This window comes from Centropristis striata, chromosome 5, assembly GCF_030273125.1.
Source record: "Centropristis striata isolate RG_2023a ecotype Rhode Island chromosome 5, C.striata_1.0, whole genome shotgun sequence".
In the NCBI taxonomy this organism is placed as follows: Eukaryota; Metazoa; Chordata; class Actinopteri; order Perciformes; family Serranidae; genus Centropristis; species Centropristis striata.
Genome location: NC_081521.1, coordinates 19,486,062 through 19,508,646, shown reverse-complemented (window position 1 = coordinate 19,508,646; position 22,585 = coordinate 19,486,062). Strand labels below are relative to the sequence as shown.

Sequence of the window (22,585 nt, the reverse complement as noted above, 5' to 3'; positions counted from 1 at the left end):
TGACATTAAAGCTGCTCTTCTCTCTAAAAATCTTAATTCAATAATACATAAATCTGCATCTCATACCAAATATTTGATGTTAACATTGATTCAATATATCGAACAGCTGTATTCTGTATCAGCAGATATACTTTGATGCCTTATTGATGAATATAAAGACATTTATTTACTCAGCAAGACTAAAGACAAATCTGTGCAAAAACAGGTTGGAAGTTTTAAATCCCAACCAGCCGGAAAGAAGAGGAGACGCTGCAGTGGTGCCTTAATCCAAGAGCAACTTTAATAGAAATATTGTGGCAGCACAACATGGCAAAGAAAGGCACATCCGCTGCTCCCACAAGGCCTAAATGTGATTCAATCTGGCTTTAAAGCTTCAAAAAAAACTCTAAGTGCTCCATACAAAACAAATGAAACCATATACACAACATGAAACTGGCATATTTTTCTTCTAAATATATTACAGCTTTTTTTTAAACTTTTATATATAAAAAGAAATTGTACAAAATAAAACAAAAAAAGAAAATTCATTTTTTAAATGCAAATTCAATTCACTTTAGTCACTTTTTCTTCATCATCATCATCATAATAATAATAATATACACACACACACGTCCTCTTCAGCAGAACTGCAAGTAAAACAGAAAGATTTTCATTTAAAAATCATCAGGAAAAACATTAATTTACAATTTATGATTTAAGCTTCATTTGCAGCAGATTCAATTTGTTTTAAATGAAAAGAATGTCTTGATTTGCAAATGTTTAGAGGAAATAGATGCATTCTTCACATTTGCAAATAGAACATTTATTAGAATATTTTAGATCCTGCAGCAAAACCAAATATTTAATAAAAAAAAAAATATATTTAAATATATTATTTCAATATTTTAAATATTTACTATTATTTTAATAGTTAAATATTAAAATTTAAATCACAACTTGTGATTTAAGCTTCATTTGCAGCAAATTAAAATTGTTTTAAATTAAAACAAAGTCTTGTTTTACAAACCTTTATAGGAAATAAATGCACATTTGCTAACCCAAACTTACTAATATTTTATAACCTGCAGCAAAACAAAAAATAAATGATTATTTATGCACCAAAACACATCAAATACTAATTATTTTTAATGTTTTTTTTAATTTCATATTTTTTAAATTAATTTGAATTTTATGCAATTTGATGTAGAAATTTTGGTGCATTTTAAAAAAAATATTATTTATTTTCTCTTCTGTGTGTAATTTAGTCAGATGCCTGCCTGCAGAGATTCCTAAAGGTTATAGGAGATATAAGAGGTCATAACACTTGACAACACAACACATAACAACGTGGCTTTAACAAACAGATTTTTTTCTGTTTAAACTCTTGGATCCTCCCACCATGTTTCAGATTCTCCAAACTGAAACAACAACACACTCGCAGACTCTCAAATTAGTGGCTTCACCTTGACCCAGAGCCCGGAGCAAAATAAGGGAGGTAGAGAGGGAGGGCCGGAAAAACTACGAGGAGAGGGAGGAAGGAGTAAATATGGAGAGAAGAGGAGGAGGAGGAGGAGGAGGGTGAAAAGGACAGCAGGAAGGTATGAGATGTAAACAAGGGGGAGGACGAAATCTGAGGAGAGTAAAAAGAGATAAGAGGGAAGAGAAGAAAGAGAAAAAAATGAAATGTAGAAAAAGTTTGAAATAGGTGAAAGCGACAGTAAGGAGGAGACAGAAAGGTAAACTGAAGATCTCTGCTTCCACCTTGTGGTGAGAGTTTGGTACTGACACTCAAGCCAATAAATCAACTTTTATTGCTGCTCTAGATGTGCTGCAGTTTAGTTCTCACGTGAAGCTACTTAAATCCTTTTCTATATATCTGCTTTGTGATATTTAGCATTTGTTAAGAAAGTTCATATATTTGTTTAGACTAATATACATTTGCTGTTTCTGTTGTAAAGCAACTTTTACACCCCAAGTTGTTGTTGTTTTTAAATTAACCCCCAGGAGTGAAATGTATATTTTCTTTAAGAAAGTGACAAAATTACACAGTTTAATGTAGAAAGAAACAAAAAAAACAGCCATTATCATTCAAATTTTAGCTTTCAACAGTCCTTGATCCTTGGATCATAAGTCATTGAGTTTGTAAACATAAAAAAAAATAAATGCAAACATTCGTGACACTTGTGGGCATTTAGAAAAGTGTTAAATGTGTGTAAAATTTAAAAAAAAAAAAGATTTATTAGAGAAATACAGCTTTTGTTTTTTCCTTTTTTATGATTTATGTCATTATAACTGTGTTATTCTGCACAAAGACATGTTCATGAGTAAAATGTAAACAGCTCAGGGTCAAGAGGGTTAAATAGATTATACAGGTTATTTTTATTCAAATGGCAGATGGGGAAAGATGGGAATTTATTTGATGTAGAAGCTGCTGAATCATAGAGGATCTGTGTACTTAATAATATGCACTTTGTTTGCTGACAGCGTTTCTGTTCTATTTATTTTTCAGCCTGAAACCAAACATTCAGCTGCTTCTGCTTCTGTTTATTTCTGATTTGTTTACCTTCCATCGGTTGCCGCAGCTGTTACACAACACAAAGGTGGTCATGGGCTCGTCAGCACTGCGGATCTGCACCTGGAACACACACGAGACAGAATTTCCATACTCAGCTGTGTGTGTGTGTGTGTGTGTGTGTGTGTGTGTGTGTGTGTGTGTGTGTGTGTGTGTTCGTACCTGTGTGTACGAGCAGCTCTTTCCGTGACACTTGTTGCAGATAAACATGTCGGTCTCGGTTCCCCCGACCTTCGACAGCTGATGCTCTCTGATGGACTCTTTAGTAAGAGCTTCTCTCATCTGCTTCAGCTCGGCACTCGCCATCTCCTACACACACACACAGTTTATCATAGAAGGAAACTGTAAACAGGCATCGTCATTGGATTGTCAACTTTCTGACGGTCCTTGAACAGATCGTAGAATAGTTTCTGTAAGGAAAAAGGAACCAAAACGAAGCCTAAAATGATGATGTTTCTGTCAAAATAAAGACATTTTCTAATAACCAGATCCTGTTAAAAACATTAAATTCTGCTCCTCAGAGACACTGTGAAGACATGATTGACTACTGAGACCAACGGTCACGTGACAAATATTCACTGAAAATCTGTTTACACAGAGCAGAGTGGAGGGGACAGGAGAGGCTGGAAACATGATAATAATTCAATATGTACAATATGTGAAGAAAGGATTATTTTTCCAATATTTGGGAAAGTCTTGTATACATAAATTCAAATGTATATATTTGTTAAAAATAATTTATCAGAGAAATTCAGGTTGCGTCTTTTCTTTTTTTATGATTTCTGCCATTCTAACTGTGTTATTCTGCACAAAGACATGTTTGAGTTGTTCTCATTTCTAGCCATGATTGAGCTGATTCCATAGAGTTGCAGGACTTATAGATTTATATATTGCAGTGACGAGCAAGAAACAGCTCGTTGGGGTTCAGAGGGTTAAGTTAAGTCGAACCTTCACCCTGACACCTCACAGGAGGAGACGACACATGTGTGTGTGTGTGTGTGTGTGTGTGTGTGTGTGTGTGACCGACCTCAGCGGTCATGGAGGCGATGCGCTGAGCCGAGATGTTTCCACACAGGACGTTACGCCGCAGATCGGGGTTCTTCTGGTCCTTGAGGTTGGAGATTCGGCTTCGTAGACGAGTTTTATATTTGATATCTGTCGACTTGAACTCCTGGAAGATCTGTGGGCACGACGAGCAGTCAAGGACTAAAAAACACCACAGAGATCTACTTAATAACATCAGGGGGTGGGATAATTAAAACCATGCTCCTGTGGAACTGCAGTAAACAGAGAAGTGTTTCTGTTATTTAATCTGATCTCAGGATGTAAATGTGCTGGACAAAATGCTGAGCAGACAAAGTGAAAGACCCTGTCCGCACACTAAGATTAACATTAAGCCCTGTCTGTTGGTGGAGTTAAAGATAATGATGACATGAAAGGATATCCTCTTCAATTTGAGCTGCAAGATGATCGCAGTCCGCTCCAATGGTCCTGTGGTCATCTGGAACCAACACACACACACACACACACACACACACTTTCTGCACGTTCTGCACATTTGAAGCTTGGAGTGTAAAGCTTGTTCAGGATGTTATATTATCCACAGTAAATAAAAAATGTCTCCTCACCATCGGTCTGCAGCGCCGCCACCAGCAGCTCTCGACACTTGTTGCGCACGCTGTCGGTGGTGACGGGGGCGGGGGGGAAGGAGGTGACCCGCGGGGGGAGGGTCGGGGTCGTGGGGCTGGTGGGTGTAGTGGGTGTAGTGGGAGTAGTGGGCGTGGTGGGTGACTCCCCTGACTTCTTACTGCTGAGAAAGAAGAGAAGGAATGATGAGGAAAGAATTGCATGACAGTTAGACGACATCTGAATCCAGCCGACAGCTCAGAAACACGTGTTTTCTTTGAAAGATCGCCAGTAACACACCGTTTATCGTAGAAAGAAACTGTAAAAACTGGCATTATTATTGGAATTTACACTTTTGCTCCTCAGAGACACTGAAGACATGATTGATTCTGCTGAGATGAACGGTCACATGACGAACATTCACTGAAAATCTGTTTACACAGAGCAGAGAGGAGAGGACAACAATTTTTTTTTTAAATATTCATGATACTTGTGGGCACCACGAACAGTGTTTATATATAAATTCCATTTTATTCAAATTTTTTAAAAAGTAGTTTATCAGAGAAATTCACCTTGCATTTTTTCTTATTGCACGATTTCTGCCATTCTAACTGTGTTATTCTGCACAAAGACATGTTTGAGTTGTCTAGCCATGATCGTGCTGATTCCACAAAGGTGCTGCAGGACTTATAGATTTATATATTGCAGTGAAATACAAGTGAATAAAATGTAAAAAGAAACCTCATCCTTATCCAGCTGTAGGTGCAACTTAAAGTGATGTCATCACCTTTTCTCACTGCTGCCAGAGTCCTTGGAGGTGGACGATGACCTGACAGGAGAGCCTTCCTCCTTCTTCTTCTCCTTCTCCTCAGACTTCCCCTCTGACCCGTCTGCAGCATGACACACAACACACACTGATGACAAGCTGTGAGGACACACACCTGCATCATGATGTGAGTAGGGCTCGACTTCCGATGGACATCATCACTTTATCACACTGTCCTCCCATTGCTCCTCATAAAGATAGAAGGACAAGAGCACACAGCACTCCCTCTTACCCAGCAGCTTCTTCCAGGACTTGATGAGAGTTTTGGCCAGAGTCTGAACTTCTTCATCTGAGCTGTGTTTCCTCACCGCGTTCACTGACATCCCGACTCTGGTCGACTACAGACAGACAGAGGAAAAGGAGAAGCTTGTTAAGTAAAACTGAAAAAAACAAAAACTAAAATAACATGCACAAGTTCTATTTCGTCTGGGATGGTCAGCCGAGTTATTATATGACATGTCAAGTCGGCCTACAATTGGTGTGTTCGTAATTATATCTTCAGTAACCCTCTGAACCCCAGCGAGCCGTTTCAGGGCGTTTTTGCTCTTTTTACATTTTACTCACTGTGTCCTTATATTTCACTGCACTGTATAAAATCTATTTAAATCTATAATTCCTGCAGCTCTATGGAATCAGCACAGTCATGGCTACAAGTGGGAACAACTCAAACATGTCTTTGTGCAGAATGAAACAGTTATAATGACAGAAATCAGAAAAAAAGAGAAAAACGCAAGTTGAATTTGAGTGCCCACAAGACTCATGAATATTGGGGGGAAAAAACTGTGTCCCTACATATTGTATATATTGAACTATATACATGTTTCCAGCCTCTCCTGTCCTCTCCTCTCTGCTCTGTGTAAACAGCCTCTCTTGTCCTCTCCTCTCTGTGTAAACAGCCTCACCTGTCCTCTCCTCTCTGCTCTGTGTAAACTGCCTCTCCTGACCTCTCCTCTCTGCTCTGTGTAAACAGCCTCTCCTGACCACTCCTCTCAGCTCTGTGTAAACTGCCTCTCCTGTCCTCTCCTCTCTGCTCTGTGTAAACAAATTTTCAGTGAATATTTGTCACATGAACGTTTGTCTCAGCAGAATCAATCATGGCTTCACAGTGTCTCTGAGGAGCAGAATTTAATATTTAAATGCTTTATTTTTAAATGTTTTAAATGATAAATGTAGAATAAAGCGATTCTGACAGAAAATATCACTATTTTAAGCTTCGGTTTGGTTACATTTTCTTACAAAAACTTTCGTAAACTATGATCTTTCCAAGGACTGTCAGAAAGTTCAAATTTTGATGATAATGCCTGTTTTTACAGTTTCTTTCTACGACAAACAGTGTACTTTTTGGAAATCCTGCCGACTGGGGTTCAGAGTTCTATATGACTTTAGGGGGACAAAATTAAAACATTTAAATAAATGAATTAGCTAGGTTAGCACCTGGATGCCCTTGGCGGTGCCGTGAATTACCTGCAGCGTCTCCAGAGACATCTTGATGTTCTTCAGCTCCCTGAGCAGGTCCAGAGCTCCATCCTGAGGAGACAAACAGCAGACAGAAACCTTCTTACTCAGGAATTAAAACACATCTGTCTCTGAAACGTGTCTGTTCATCAAACAATCATTACGCCGATAAAGTCAAGGTGGCCTTTTGTGCTTCAGGTGAAGATTCAAGGTTTCACTACCACAGCGGAGCAGCTGTCTCACTCACACACACACACACACACACACACACACACACACACACACACACACACACACACACACACACACACACACACACACACACAATTATTCAGTGTGTGATAAAGGTTACAGAGAGAGTGATGAACTGATGTTGATATCAGGACATTTAACTGAAGTGAAAACCACTAATTTGCAGACTGAAAAGTCAGAACGGAGCCAAAAAAAAATACTGACACTTCAATGGCAAAAACTCTTGCAGCTAAATAACAGTATACATATATTATATTATATATTAATTTCTTACAATGCATATACTATACAGATATCTGTATTTTAAAATATGTATATATCTGTAGAATACATTTTTTTTTACTTTAATTTTGACAGTAAATAACTTTTTTCACCATTTTCTTAGGATTTCTTTTTTTTAAAACTTTTATATTACATTTAAAGTTTTACTTTAAAAAACAAACAAAAAACAGAAAGTTGCCTAAATGTTATGTTCAATAATATGATAGTTTTTTTTCCATTTAATTCACTGTAATTTAACATTCAAGACCATTAAGCAATTAAATAAAACTTTAAAAATAGAGAAAAAAATATCATGTCTATTATGTACATATTGTGTTTTAATTGACTTATGTTCCCCTTTTTTCTGCAAAGCACTTTGTGATTTGCAAATTGATTGTGATTTAAAAAATTTCAACATTTTTTTGCAATTAATGCAGAAAAAAACAAGAAAACCCCCCGTAAAATAATACAGGAAATTTCTGCAAAATAACTTTTTTTATTATTAAGAAAATTTTAGGCTCATGTGGCCCTGCACCATGTTCCACCTTAAAGAGAACTTCATCATGTTCTACCACTGTGGATCCACGAGGCTCGCTCAGTGTTTTTGTTTTGTTTGTGTAGCGAGGCGACCTCCCCCGGATCCTCTCCGTCCTGCAGCCCTACGCAGCTTTAAGCCTCTTTCACTCATTGTTGTGGTCGTCAGTGTGTCTGCGAGTCCATGGCTCTCTGACCCCCCAAAACAAAACCACAACCAGCCCTGCAACAAAAACACGCTCAGCCACACGGCCCACTGTCCCCTCCACGTCCATCACACACACACACACACACACACACACACACACACACACACACTTGTACTTCTATCTTCCCTCATTGGAACAGTAAATTCCCTATCAAGGTTATAATAGTTTTGGATTTTTCATTAGTTTTAGTTTTACTTTTGTTTTACGTTGTGATTTTTTGTTTTCAAATTCAATTAGTTTTAATGAGTTTTTTGAGTGAGTTTGATAGTTTTATTTTTGCCTTAATTTCCATTGTCTGATGCATCTTCATTATGTATGAAAAAAGTTGACAAAGACAAAAACGAAGGACATTTTCTCTATAATTTTAGTTTAGTTAAGTTTACTTAGTTTGTTTTTGTAACCACACAATGCAGTTTCAGTTTAAACATAATTCTGATTGTAACCTGAACCCTTAAAACAAAGTCTGAAATCTCAAAAAAGCCTTTAAAGAAGTGAGGACCGGCCGAAATGTCCTCACTTTGCAAAAATGCCCTCACTCTGTTGGTTAAAACCTGATCCGGTCCTCACTATGTAGGAAGTACAAGAACACACACACACACACACACACACACACACACACACACACACACACACACACTTTTCTGTTGTTTTTCTACCTCTGTGTGAGCGAATCTTTGCACGCCGTGGAATTCAACTTCGGTGAACTTTGACCGGTGAATAAACACTATATGGACAAATTATTTGGCCGCAGCTGTTTTTGAATTCAGGTGTTTCAATCAGACCCCTTGCCACAGGTGTATAAAGTCAAGCACCTAGCTATGCAGTCTTCGTTTGCAAACATTTGTCATGCACAATGAATGGGTCGTTCAGCTCAGTGAATTCAAGTGTGGTACTGTGATAGGATGCCACCTCTGCAATAAGATGGTTTGGGAAATGTCATCCATGGTCATATCAATAAGTTATATAATTAGAAAGTGGAAGCTTTTAGGAAAAACAGCAACTCAGCCACAATGGGGACTACCACGAAAAATCACAGAACGGGGTCAACGACTGCTAAGGTGCATGGTGTGTAAAAGTCACTAACGCTCTGCTGATGCCATAGCTAAGAGTTCCGAACTTCCACTGGCATTAATGTGAGCACAAAAACTGTTATGCGGGAGCTCCATGGAAGAGGTTTCCATGGGGAAGCAGCTGCACACAAGCCTTACATCACCAAGTCCAATGACAAGCACCGGATGGAGCGGTGTAAAGCGCATCATCACTGGACTGTGGAGCAGCGGAAACGACCTCTGTGGAGTAACGAATCACACTTCTGTTTGGCAGTCAGATGGTCAAGCCTGGGTTTGGCCCATGCTGGTAAAATGTTATCTGCCTGACTGCATTTTGCCAATTGTGAAGTTAGGTTAGTTTTAAAAAACTTAATTTGAATTTTAAAAAGTTAGGATACATCCAGTGTATGCTTCTGTGTTTTTTTATTTTTCACCTGCCTGCAGAACTAATTTCCCTCAAGGGACAATAAAGTTGAAGTTGAAGTTGAAGTTGGTGGAGGAGGGATAATGGTGGCTGGTTGGTCATGTCATGACCAACTACAGCATGGTTTGGACTAAGCCCCTTATCTACAGTGAAGGTTGTTTTTACATAACATAGTCATTCTGGACAATGCTATGCTTCCAACTTTGTTACAACAGTGTGGGGAAGGCCCTTTTCTGTTCCAACATGACTGTATAAAGACGTGGTTTGATGAGTTCGGTGATGAAGTACTTGACTGGCCTGCACAGAGTCCTGACCTCAACCCCATCGAGCACCTTTGGGATGAACTGGAACAGAGATTGTGAGCCAGGCCTTCTCTTTTTTTTTTTTTTTATTAAAGATATTTTTTGGGCATTTGTAGCTTTTATTGAGAGTACAGAGAGTGAAAGGGGGAGACAGAGGGGAAGACATGCGGGAAAGGGCGCCGAGCCAGATTCGAACCCGGGCCGCCCGTTCACGAGGACTGGGCCTCTGTGGTACGCGCTCTACCAGGTGCGCCACCGGGAACGCCCCCGAGCCTTGTCCAACATCAGTACCGAACCTCATAAATGCTCCACAGAATGAATGGGCACAAATTCACACAGAGACACTCCGAAATCTTGTGAAAAAAGCCTTCCAAGAAGAGTGGAAGCTGCAAAAGGTGGACCAACTCCATATTATATGAATAAAATGTATGTAATGGTCAGGTGTCAGAGTACTTTTGGCCATATAGGGTTAGTGACATCACAACATGTTTGTAGACAATCATGGTTCAATATGCAACTTACAATAACAAGTGTGATGAGGGAAGTTGAATAATACAGAAAAAAAATAGTATTCTTATCATGGATTTTGTTTTATGTGGGAGAAGAAGTCGATGTTGTTTTAAGAATACATTTAAACTAATATATTAAAAAGAATATTGGACAGAAATTATTATTCAAAGCAAAGTTTTGATACATGTGTTTTGAAATTATTAGTTTTTAAATGTCACCATAACATCTTTGCTGGTCAGTACTGAAATCTATGAGAAGCCTTTACACTAGAATATATTCCTAAAATAATTCAGCATATTCCATATTACCATTAAAATAGTAAAAACTCTAGAGAACCGTCCGGGACGCATGCTGAAGCATCCTCAGCTCCAGTGAGCAGATTCACTGTAATGCGCGATGTAAAAACAGCATTTAAAATAACAGATATTCACTCTTCAATAACTGAGTTGCAGCTCTGCAGATGCATCATGTGACTGTGAACTACAGTTAATAAACTCTGCAGAGAGTTAATAAGATAATTGACTCCAGGTGCATGCCATTTAATTGGCAGCTTTCTAACCAATAGCTGCAATGATTTACTGCCAAACTTTTTCCACCCAAATCATCCAAACCACCACCACCACCAGCAGCAGCTTTGTTTGATGTAGATTTATGGAGGGAGAAAAGTATAAATCCTGCAGCAGGGATCAGTATAAACAGCGTGTTTCCAGAACTCTCCCTCTCTCAGCAGTTAAAGGCAGAGCTCATCACCTGATCGCGTGTTTTGTGCGGATGCAGCAACTGTTTTTGCACTCACCGTGTTCTTCTTGTGCACCATTTTATCCAGCTTTTTGGCGATGCGCTCTACTTCCTGGTTTTTAGCCATTTTTGAGCGGATTTCTCTCCGTCAGTTCTCCTCCTCTGCTGCGGTGAAAACCCCCATTGATGGAAGAAAACCTCCGTCTCTCTCTCTCTCTCTCTCCCTTTCCTTCCCTTTACGCAGTCAGTCTGTCTCCTTCTCTCCCAGCTGCTGCCTCCCTCTCGTTTGTTGTTATGTGTCACTGTGGGACGCTGGGAGTTGTAGTTTTCTTTGTCCCCCAAAAATCAGCCCGGAATACCTTTGCAGCCCCACAGCCAGAGGGGACTTCTGCAGGATCTGCAGGTAATTAACTTCATCTATCATTAATCAATTAATGGAAAACACACATTGATCCATTATGATGATTCACAATAGGCTTTTTATGTTATAAATCAATGTGACTTTGTTGTGAATTTGTGCATGCAATGAAGGCCTGTCCTCTCCTCTAGGCTCTGTGTAAAACAGCCTCTCCTGTCCTCTCCTCTCGGCTCTGTGTAAACAGCCTCTCCTGTCCTCTCCTCTCGGCTCTGTGTAAACAGCCTCTCCTGTCCCCTCCACTCTGCTCTGTGTAAACAGATTTTCAGTGAATATTTGTCACGTGACCGTTGGTCTCAGCAAAATCAATCATGTCTTCACAGTGTCTCTGATGAGCAGAATTTAATGTTTTTAACAGGATCTGGTTAGTGCAAACAGTTTATTTTGAATGAGAAATGTAGAATTAAATGATTCTGACAGAAATATCACAATTTTAATCAACGATTTGGTTATTTTTTCTAATTGAAACTTTCGTAACCTACGAACTCTTCAAGTACTATTGGAAAGTTCAAATTTCATTGATTTTTCACAGTTTATTTCTATATTAAACCTTTTTTTGGTAGTCTTTCAAAGAAAACCTAAGTTTCAATCCTGCGAGCAGGGCTGAGATGTTGTGGAATTCTCTCCCTAAAAACTACACTTCTTTTCTCACTAACTTTGACTTTCGTAACCTATGATCCATTCAAGGACTGCCAGAAAGTTTTAATTTCAACTATATTGCCTGTATTAACAGTTTGTCTCTGATAAACAGCATATTTTTGACGATCCTTGAAAGAAAGCATACAGGTTCAGAGATCGTCTGAGAGAAAAAGAGAAAATCTGTCTTTAAATATTCCTCATGCTTGTGTTTGGATTGAAAATCCCCCTATTGACTTCTTCCTAACATGCCTCAGCCTGTCAGGAGACAGAACAGTGTTGGCTGGAAGCAGCTGGTAACTTTCCATCCTCAAAACAAAAACACAAGACGGGGAAAAGTGTTTCTCTGCTAAATGCACTGATTGTTCCGGCTCGTTAGTATTGTTTTGTTTGAACTATATAACAGTTTTTTTTTATTGTTGGCATGACAAATTAAAAGCTTTATTCACATGTTGCACTAAATACCATTTAACCTGCTTCAGTTCTTTAATATATAACTGTAGCAGGAATCTGAGACTCTGCCATAGAATAATTAGCTACGTCCAGGAGGCTTCAGAGCATGTCCAGCAAAGTTTTGCTCTGATAAACTATAATCAGAAACAAAACCTGCAAGGAAATGAACACGAGCCAGCTGATCTGCAACAATTTCAGTTCATCCTTTGATTCAGCAGCTCCACAAACACTCTGCATGCACTTACTGTGTCCTTCCACTAGATGTCAGTGTTGGTCAGTGCAGGAGGGTTGAAACAGCTGTGAGTTTATACTGTGAAGTCAGAAAAGGAAAGAGAGAGTTGGAGATTATGTAAACACACTTTCTCCAGGTGGATATAACTGGAGATTTAGTGGAAAGAAGACTTCTGTCCTGTGCATGTCCCGGAGCTGCAACTTCAACCTTCACTTTATCACCCAGTATTTTGGTGTATATTTGAAAACACTTTTCCTTTTTAAACAATATCTTATTCTTTGAGGTCATTTCAAACCCAAGTATTTAAATGACTTAACACAAGGAAGTAATTTAAAATCAACAAATTATAATAGCTGATGTAGTTGATTCAACTTTTAAATACAAGACATTTTAGTTTCAGTGATGCAAAGAAATGAAGAAACTGAAGTAAAAGGAAACAAACAACTCAGACCCACAACTGTCTTTTAGTGTAAATACATGCAGAAAGTATTCAAACAGTCACTTTCTTCACATTTTGTTCTGTTGCAACCTTTTAAAATCGTTTCAGTTATTTTTCCCCTCATCAATCTACACTCAATATACCATAATGACAAAGGGGAAATAGAAATTCAGATTTTTTTTTGGCTAATTTATTGAGAAGGACAACCTGAAATATCACATTGACATGAGTATTCAGACCCTGTGCTCAGTACTGAGTTGATGCAGCTTTTAGCAGCGATTTGGCATCAAGTCTTCTTGGGTAGCTTTGTGGAGCAACAAAACCGTGCAATGAAGAGCTGTCAGAAAGCAAAGAGAACAGACATGCAGAACAGACCTGATGAAATCAGGCAGAAATATGGTATAGCCAATGATAATCGATACGCTCGCATGGAAAATCACTGAGTAATCTCAGTGATGATTCCATGAAATAATCCCTCACAATGATTCTATGGATGCCAGTAACATTGAGATACATAGCGTATAAGAAACTGTTCGATGTGATTCGATTTCAGTTTTTCCAAACAAGTTTTTTTCCTAGACTATGGGATTTTTGGCCCTTCTTCTGTTCAGATCCTCTCCAGCTCTGTCAGGTTGGATGGGGACAGTCGGTGGCTATTTCCAGGTCTTTCCAGAGATGATGGATTGGTTCAGGTCAGGGCTCTGGCTGGGACATTCATGGACACTCCTGCCCGCGGTGTCTTGGCTGTGTGCTTTAGGTCATTATCCTGTTTAAATGTGAACCTTCGACCCAGTCTGAGGTCCTGAGCACTCTGGACCAGGTTTTCATCACGGATATCTCTGTACCCTCAACCCTGACCAGTCTCCCAGTCGCTGCCGCTAAAAACACCCCAAAGCCTGAAGCCTCCTCCACCATGTGTCGCTGTTGGGATGGTGCTGTGCAGGTGATCAGCGGTGCCTGGTTTCCTCCACACATGATGCTCAGAGTTGAGGCCAAACAGTTAAATCTTGGTTTCACCAGACCAGAGAATCTTGTTTCACACAGTCTGAGAGGGCCTTCACATAGTGTGGAAGCAAACCAGTGCTTTCTTTGCAAACTCCAAGCCAGCTTTCTTGTGTCTTCCACTGAGGAGAGGCTTCTGTCTGAAATCGTGTTGCAGTTGTAGAGGCAATCCGAAAATACAAAAAAAATGCTACTTGAGGGAATCTGAAGTTGCTGAAGTTGTTTTGAACTCGTGGTGCCAAAAATGAGATCTTCCAAAAGGTATGCTTTTGACGACTTTTTTATGGAACAAAAGGTCCTGACTGAATGAATGAACTAATGGATGGCTGACATAAAACAAGCTTGTTAACATAACAAAAATGCAGATTTTATGAAACGCATACTTTCTGTTGCACAAACACATAAGGTTGAAAAACTGTCCACCCGTGACTCCCCTAAATGCTTTCTATTCCTGTGGGTGATCAGCTGTGCAGGTGACATCACAACAACCTCATACAGCCCACACACACACTATCACATGTGAAAACTGGCTACAACAGCAGTGATGGTTGTCCTTCTGGAAGTTTCCTCTGAGCTCCACACAGGATCTCTGGACCATCAGGTTCTTGGTCATCTCTCGTACCGAGGCCTTTCTCCCCAGAACCGCACAATATCATCAGTATCAACAGTGAGGCATGGCAGCATCATGCTTAGGGGGTGTTGTACTTTTTAAGCACTTAAATGTTTAAATAACACCCAAGGAGCTCTTATAAACTGTAGTGTGCTGTGAGTGCGCTGCCTGAGAGCCAATTGTGTGACTGATCAGGACATATTCTGTTCCTGTCAAGATAATAAATGGCAACATAAAAGATGATTCTGTCACAAATAATTCTTTACACAATGCAGAGTCAATGTTAGAGTTCTGACAAATGAGAAAGAATGCTTTAAAAAAAAATTGTGATTCTGACAATGTTCAAGAGTACAGAAGTCATGTTTCCATCAACAAATCTCTGAGAATTTTGAAGATTTGCATGAGACAATCATGTCCCTCATCTTTCCCCAAAAATAGTTAATGCGCTAAACAGGAGATTGAAACACTTTTTCTGAATAAGTTCTGACGTAGCGAACATTTAACTCACATGACTGATCAGCTGTTTCCTCTGACCTGAAAGACAAATATAAGTTAGATCTAATTCCTGAAGACTTCATTTTCTCTCCATTAGCAACCTCTTTTTGTTGTTGTTGTTGTCTCTTCTTCTTTTCCTGTTTACTGACTGATTAGCCTACAGCAACACATTGCACTGCCATCATCTGACCAAAGTACGTTACTGCAGCTTTGTTTATTCGCTCTAAACCAGCTGATGGAAACTCACTAATTCACATTTTTTTTCATGCAACATTTCAAAATTTCGCTTAGACTTTAATGGAAACTCAGCTACTGATAAGTTGGAGGACTCTGTTAGAAGTGAATCTAAAGGGGTCACTGCTCTCATATTGGCTGCAGACAGAAGGAATTGATTCATGTCAAGGAAAAGCAAATATAAATGGAAATGTCCCATATTCTTCATGTAATCTAGAACAGATTACATTCTTAAACAAACTTCCCCGGCAGAGCCTGCCAGCTACAACTCAGCAGAGTCTCCCATCTCTCTCCTCCTCTAAATTTAAATCAGACTCTCTTCTTTGCATTCCAGACGAGTAAATAATTCTTGGAGAAACTTTTTTTTTTCCTCCTCGGTCTCATGAATTCTTGCTGCTTGATGTCTGCAGCCAAGATCCTCCTCCAGCTGAGGAGCTGCAGAGCAGAGCTGGCAGCGACGTCAACAGCTGCTGGGTGAGATAGCTGCGTTTGTGTGCGTGCGTGCGTGCGTGCGTGTGTGTGTGTGTGGACCTGGAGGTATGCAGCGAGGCAGAAAAAGATGCACAGAGACACTCATCCAAGAGCTGATTGGAAGGAAACAAAAGCAGCATCTTCCTCTGTTCATCTGCTCTTCAATAAGCTCCTCTCTTCTTCTTCTCCTTTTTTTATTTCCTCTACTTTCTTTTAAGCCCTTTTTCTGTTTTAATCTTCCCTCTGTTCTCTTCTTCTCATCTTATCCTTACCTTTCCATTTTGTGCTCTTCCTCCTCCTCCCCTTGACTCCATCTCAGTCACCCTCATCTTCATCTTTCCTTCATGGTGTAAATGGACCTGCACTTATATAGCGCTTTTCTAGTCGCTTTGTGACCACTCAAATCACTTTACACTACAGACTGCGCTCATTCACCCGTTCACACACACATTCATACTGGTGGCAGAGGCTACCCTAAACGGTGTCACCTGCCACCATCGGGAATTCATTCACACAGCGATGAACGCAGCATCGGGAGCAATTTGGGGTTCAGTATCTTGCTCAAGGATACATGTAGGCTGACATGGTCGGGGATTGAACCACCGGCCCCCCAATCAATGGGTGACCGTTCTACCAACCGAGCCGCCCCCTGTTCATCCTTTGTTCTCATCTTCCTCTGTCTTCCTCATCCTTTCTTTCCTCAATTCTTTTCTTCCCTTCCCTTATTTATCACCTTCTCTTCTCCTCATCCCCTTACATTCTCCCCCTCTCCTTCAGCCTGTTCTTCCCTCAAAAACGTCAGTAGAGGTTGTGTGTCCAGGCAGCGAAAAATGGGCTATATTTACACATTTCACCGTCCACCAGATGGGTTGAACAAACGTCCGACTGTCACCCAGGAGAGCGGGGTTAGAGTCCAGTGTGAAAAAAAAGTAAATGAGTTTTCACATAAGTTACGTGAATCACATTTTTTTTTATGTAACTTGCGGTAGTCACATGACCCTTGTGTAATGACCCTCTCTTCTGTAGGTGTTGTACTTTATAGACAGACAAAGGGGGACCCCACAGCGGCTTTATTCCGTCTGCATTCACAATGAACATACATTCCATGAGATTCCAATCACGACTGCATACACATATCTAAAATAATGTAAAAACAAATTCAGGACAATGTTCTCCATAAAAACGGTCCCCGCCAAAACTCATATCTCGGTTAAAACTCTTATAAATCAATATATAGCACTACATCTTGAGAACATTAGTTAGCACAACTTGTAAACACACTTATTCAATCAGTAGTTTTACGAAGAAATAATGCTCATTATTAAAAGATTCACGGAGCGCTCCCAAAGTGTGCTTACCTCCAGCAGAGAAGGTCTAGCTCTAGCGCAAAAGCCCAAAACATGTAAATGCGAAAGTAAATATACATGCAGTCGGGCAGTCTCATGCTTAACTAAAGTGAATGCAATACAATCTCTGAAACCTCTTAGAAACCATCAAAATACATTAAATGCCATTGTTGTGGCATGTTATAATAATTATTTTTTGAGAATTCACTTAACCTGAGTAAGGACATTTTCAACTCTTTTACAAACTACTTCACTTCAGGCATTTACGTACATTTATTTACTGTTTAAACCGTCTTTTATAACGCCATACCAGGATATAGGCAGGTTTCCATTAGGTACTTTTCTCTCTAGTGAGCCGCTATGAGTGTGGCTTGGGAGAGAGGATAGTGCCTGCATCGGGTAGGTACTTTCTGAGCCGATAATAACTAGGTGACGCTGATTGGATACAGTTGAGGAGGGATATGACCTGAGTAGAACTCGACACAACCACAGTTATTATTATTTCAATCTCCTCATCAATGGCTCACATCCTCGTCTGGTGCACGGTCTCCAAGACCAGGCGTACAAACATAACCATCAGTAACACAGAAACCATCTCCTCTCCTTCCTTGTTGATGTCCCGACTGTTTGGACTCTCCGAAACGATCAGTTGTCAGCGTCGCGGCGATGACGTCACGGTCAAAATTGTTGGTGAACAATCACATAAGTGTCGCAGAACAATTCACGTCACATTCGAACTCCGTTGGTTTAGCCGCTACAAAAGTACCTGTATGGGAACAGAGGCCGAGGGGAACTAACTAGTGGGCGGAGCTAAAACACTCAGTGGAAACACGCTTGTATATCTGAACTGATGTCAAACATGTATGGACGACAACAACTGCAGCATTTTATCAAACTTTCAAAAACAACAAGCTTCACTGCTCTCAATTTTTTTTAATGAAACATAGAAAAGGTCTAACTTTGCAGCATTGTTTCATCAGTTTCCAGACACGATTTCCTGACCACATTGTGCCTATAGATTCCTTAGATCTTCTAGTTTCATATGAAACCAGAATCTCCAGTATATTCTTTAAAGTGAGCCCGCTACGGCCTCCAGAAAAAAACAAAAGCAGCAAAAATACTGACAGCCCACAGGCTGTTGGATTGCTACATATCGATACTTGGTGGCCATCAATCAATATAATATTGCCACGCAAAATATTGTGATACTATGCTGTATCGATTCCCCTCCTCTATTTTCCTCTGTTCTCTCTACTCTCTCCCTCTTGTCTCTCCCCCTTCTTCTCCTTAACTTCCTTTTCTCTCCTCTATACTTTTATCTGCCCTTAGGTCACACCTACATCCCCTCCACTTTTCTATTTCTCCTGTTGTCTTATTCGCAGTCTCATCTCTTCTTGTTCTACCCCATCTTTTGTCCTCTTTCACCTCCTCTCGTCTCTTCCTCAGTAGAGATATAATATCAACCACAAGCCTTATTTCGAACACATGTAAACTCTTTGTGTTCGCTTCTTGTTGCATCACAAATTGTTCTTGTGACGTTTTTTAACAGTCATACCGCCGACTTCCACTGAAGTTTGTTCATCATTTATTTGATTTTCTCGGAAAGTAACAGAAGATGACGAGGATGAAAACAGCAGGAAGACAGGCGGTGAGATGGAAGGGGAACATGTGGATAAAACCAATTAAACAAATGAGTAACATTTTCTCTGTGATTTCACAATAATTTTCTGAGAAAGGAACTGATAATCTGAACTAGTTTTCACTGGTAAATGTAACATTCAGTTCAGGAATGGATCAAACCAGACAAATCAAGTGTTGCTGTTAATTTAAGTTGAGTGTTGTCGTGTCTGTAGTGTTTCTATGTTTTAATCCTCCTGCATCCTTTTTTTTTAACATTTTCCTCACTGTGTCCTTGTATTTCACTGCAACATATAAAATCTTGATAAATCTATACGTCCTGTAGCTCTATAGAATCAGCACAATCATGGCTAGAAGTGGGAACAACTCAAACATGTCTTTGTGCAGAATAACAGTGAGAATGACAGAAAGCAGAAAAAATGAAAAAACACAAGTTGAATTTCTCTGATAAATTATTGTATCCCCCCCACACTTCTAATACATAATTAGAGGTGGGGGGCTGATACAGCATCTCGCGACATTTCGCGTGGCAAGATTACATCGATTGATGGCTGCCAAGTATCAATATTTAGTGTTCCGAATGCAGTCAGCATTTTCGCCTTATTTTTTTTCCAGCTCACTTTTAGGAATATACTGGTATCATATGAAACTAGAAGATCTAAGGAATCTATAGCGACTACTATCCGGTAAAAAAGCCACTAAGGTGCTAAGTGGGCTCTTTACTGTGACAAGTTCCAAATAATACACCCAGAGAATCCATGAAATTCTGATGCATTAAATTGGTTTACTATGCAAACAAAAAATGAACTGACAAGCAGTTATTATATGAGAAAAATAACACAAATGTAACAGAAAAGGTTGATACAAAGAGTATTCAAAGTGACGGTCAACAGAAAAATATTGGAGCCTACACTCACCCTCTTTGTTCTACTTCTCGCCATACAACTGAGCAGGTGAAACCACACCCCTGTCCCATCGCCAGAAGTAACATACACCAAACAGATGTGTGCAGCTTAACAAAATAAACAACATAGGCAAAAATACACATTTTGGCTTCTACGGAATCTATAGGCGACATGTGTGTCCAGAGATTGTTAAAATGACGCTGCAAAGTTAGGCTTCAAAAACGTTCAGAGCAGTGAGGCTTAAAGTTTTTGAAAGTTTGATAAAATGCTGCAGTTGTTGTGGTCCATACATGTTTGATATCAGTTCAGTCTGAATACTTTGTTGGTCAGTCTGTGGGTTTGACTGTTATTGTGGAGAAATAAATTATTGAATTACAATTCTTGATTGAATTTAATTTTGTGGACACCAAATGCAGTTAAACAGTTAAATCGCAATATATTTTATCACGATACTCACCATATCACAAAATTCTTAAAATTATTATTGTATCAGGACTCTAGTATCGGGATAAAATCGTATCGTGGGGCCAATACGCTGATTCACACCTCTATAATGTATGTTCAGCTTTGCAATAAACTCCTGAATTGTTGTCTGCTTGAATTGTCTGGGTCCTTTCACAACTAGAGGCTGAAACCAAGCAGGTAAATTCTCCGGTATAATAACACTGAGCTTTTTTGCTGTTGACTCTTGTTAAGATCCCTCTGACGGAGATCTATGGAGTCTTTTGGATGAACTTCTGACAGCAGGAACTGTTGGTTCTACCTGCAGCTGATCTATCTCACAGGAAGTGTTTGTTCTGTGTGTATTAGATCAATGAAACCTGCTATCAGCAGCTGGACTCAGGAAGTGCCCCCTTCTGGTGATCTATAGACTCATTCAGAGTCACCTCTGACGCCAGGAAGTGTTTCTCCACTTTAAATGGATCTTTGGAGTCTCCGTTATTGAGCGTCTGAAACGGGAAGTGCCCACTTTCCTTGATCTGTGTCTGTTGGTGTTGACCCTCAGGCACCAGGAAGCGTCCTTTCTACTTACCCTAGATCTATGGAGGAACTGCTAGTTATGACCTCAGACGGGAAGTGTCCTCTCGCTTGGATGGATGGAGCTATTCTCATTTCCTTCAGAAAGCGGGCCACGTATTGTGTGGAGCTGGCTCCTTCTTCCTCTCTGCTGGTAAACGGGTCTGCCGAGGCTTCGTCAGAACACGGCTGTGAGTAATGTGATAGATCGGCTACAGGGAGCTGATTAAATGGATATTTGCTCAGAAGTCACAACGGTTTAATCAGGACAAGAAAAAGTCAGGCTGGGACTGAAATATATAAACAACATATTTACAGTCAAAGTGGCTCACGCAGCACAATGAATGTGTTTTGAAACCAAACCTGGAAGAAAAAGTGACCAAAGGAAAGCTTAAAATTGTGATATTTTGTCAAAATCACTTTACATGTAGCCTCTAATGGATAAAATGTGTTGGCAACTCATTTGTTTTCTTTGAAGGATGGCCAAAATATATAACAATTTATTGTTGAAAGAAACTGTAAAATCAGGCATCAACATTTGAACTTTCCAACAGTCCTCGAACGGATCATCAATTATGAAAGTTTCTGTTGGAAAAAGAAACCAAAAAGAAGCTTAAAATTTTTATATTTCTGCCATAATCTCTTTATTCTACATGAGTCATTTAAAATAAAGTGTTTGCACTAACCAGTTCCTGTTAAAAACAATGAATTGTGCTCCTCACAAACACTGTGAAGACATGATTGATTCTGATTGATTCACTGAAAATCTGTTTACACAGAGCAGAGAGGAGAGGACAGGAGAGGCGGGAAACATGACAATACTTCAATATGTATAGCATGTGGAGACCCAATTTTATTTCCAGTATTCATGACACTTGTGGGCACTTGGAAAACTGTTTATATATAAATTATATTTTATTCTCCAAAAAAAAAGAAATAATTCAACTTGCATGTATTACTTTTTTTAAAAAAAATTTATGATTTATGTAATTCTAACTGTGTCTTTTTGCACAAAAGACATGTTTGAGTTGTTCCCACAGGATTTATAGATTCATATAGATTTTATATATTGCAGTGAAAAAAAAGGCCACAGTGAGTAAAATGTAAAAACGGCAACAACAAAAAAAAACGACTTGTTGGGGTTTAGGGGGTTAATGTCAAACAGTTGCATTGTGGGTCTAAAAATCAAATTAAATCTACTTTACAGTGGAGAGAGAATAATCTGTTTGCCAATCAAACACATACAGAACAGTTTATTCTACCGGAAAATGTTTTTGGGTCCAATGTTAATCGAATGCCACCAAGAATGTTTCATCGAGTTGGTTTAGTTGTGTAATCTACATTCTTTCATTCTGCCTGTATAAACCAATTATTTATTTATTTTACCATGACATGTTGGCATCATTGTTTTCAGCACAACCTCACCTATATGACCTGATCATTATTTTTTTTTTTCACTTTGACTTACTGGATCAACAACACACACAACACAAAAAAACATAAAATCAGATTTTAAAAATTATGTTTTTCAAAACACAATAATATGAACAATTTTAAATGTGAACGCAGGTTACAAATATAACACATATGAGGTAAAATGAGGAGAACATCTAGTTTTATATTTTTGTGCTTAATATATTTGACCTATCACTGGTTTTACTTGGCAGATCATCATCAAACAAAAACTGGCCTCATGGAGTTTCAAGCCAGAACTTTAGAGGGAAGCTGAAGCTGCTTCGTTTTACCGTCCTAACATCATGATCTGTGACTCATGCAACATTATTGATCAACCAACTATATGAACTCTTTGGCTTCAGAAGAAAACTTGTTTACAGTTCATATCAAGTGCTGTTGAAACATTAATTTATTCCAAAATGTTTGTACCACTCTGGTATTGGAGTTATTGGAGCAGGACAATGGTGTCATTAAATGAAGGAAGTTCAGGTTCAGGCTGC

The 22,585-nt window shown here is 39.3% G+C and overlaps 1 protein-coding gene across 6 annotated transcripts; it reads right to left on the bottom strand.

Annotated features, from left to right (window-relative positions):
- Positions 1-258: 258 nt before the first annotated feature.
- On the bottom strand, positions 259-10,941 carry tcea2 (transcription elongation factor A (SII), 2). Of its 6 annotated transcripts, none has more exons than XM_059333356.1 (10): positions 10,796-10,941; positions 6,438-6,530; positions 5,236-5,341; positions 4,965-5,067; positions 4,180-4,361; positions 3,996-4,052; positions 3,579-3,733; positions 2,714-2,860; positions 2,543-2,614; positions 259-626 (listed from the first exon to the last, which is right to left on the bottom strand). In XM_059333356.1, the coding sequence occupies exons 1-10, from the start codon at positions 10,862-10,864 to the stop codon at positions 618-620; spliced, it is 993 nt and encodes a 330-aa protein (XP_059189339.1). In that variant the 5' UTR covers positions 10,865-10,941; the 3' UTR covers positions 259-617. The 6 variants fall into 6 exon arrangements, with proteins under 6 accessions (XP_059189339.1, XP_059189340.1, XP_059189342.1 ...); XM_059333357.1 differs by having other exon boundaries at positions 4,180-4,358; XM_059333359.1 differs by having other exon boundaries at positions 6,468-6,530.
- Between the last annotated feature and the right edge of the window lie 11,644 nt (positions 10,942-22,585).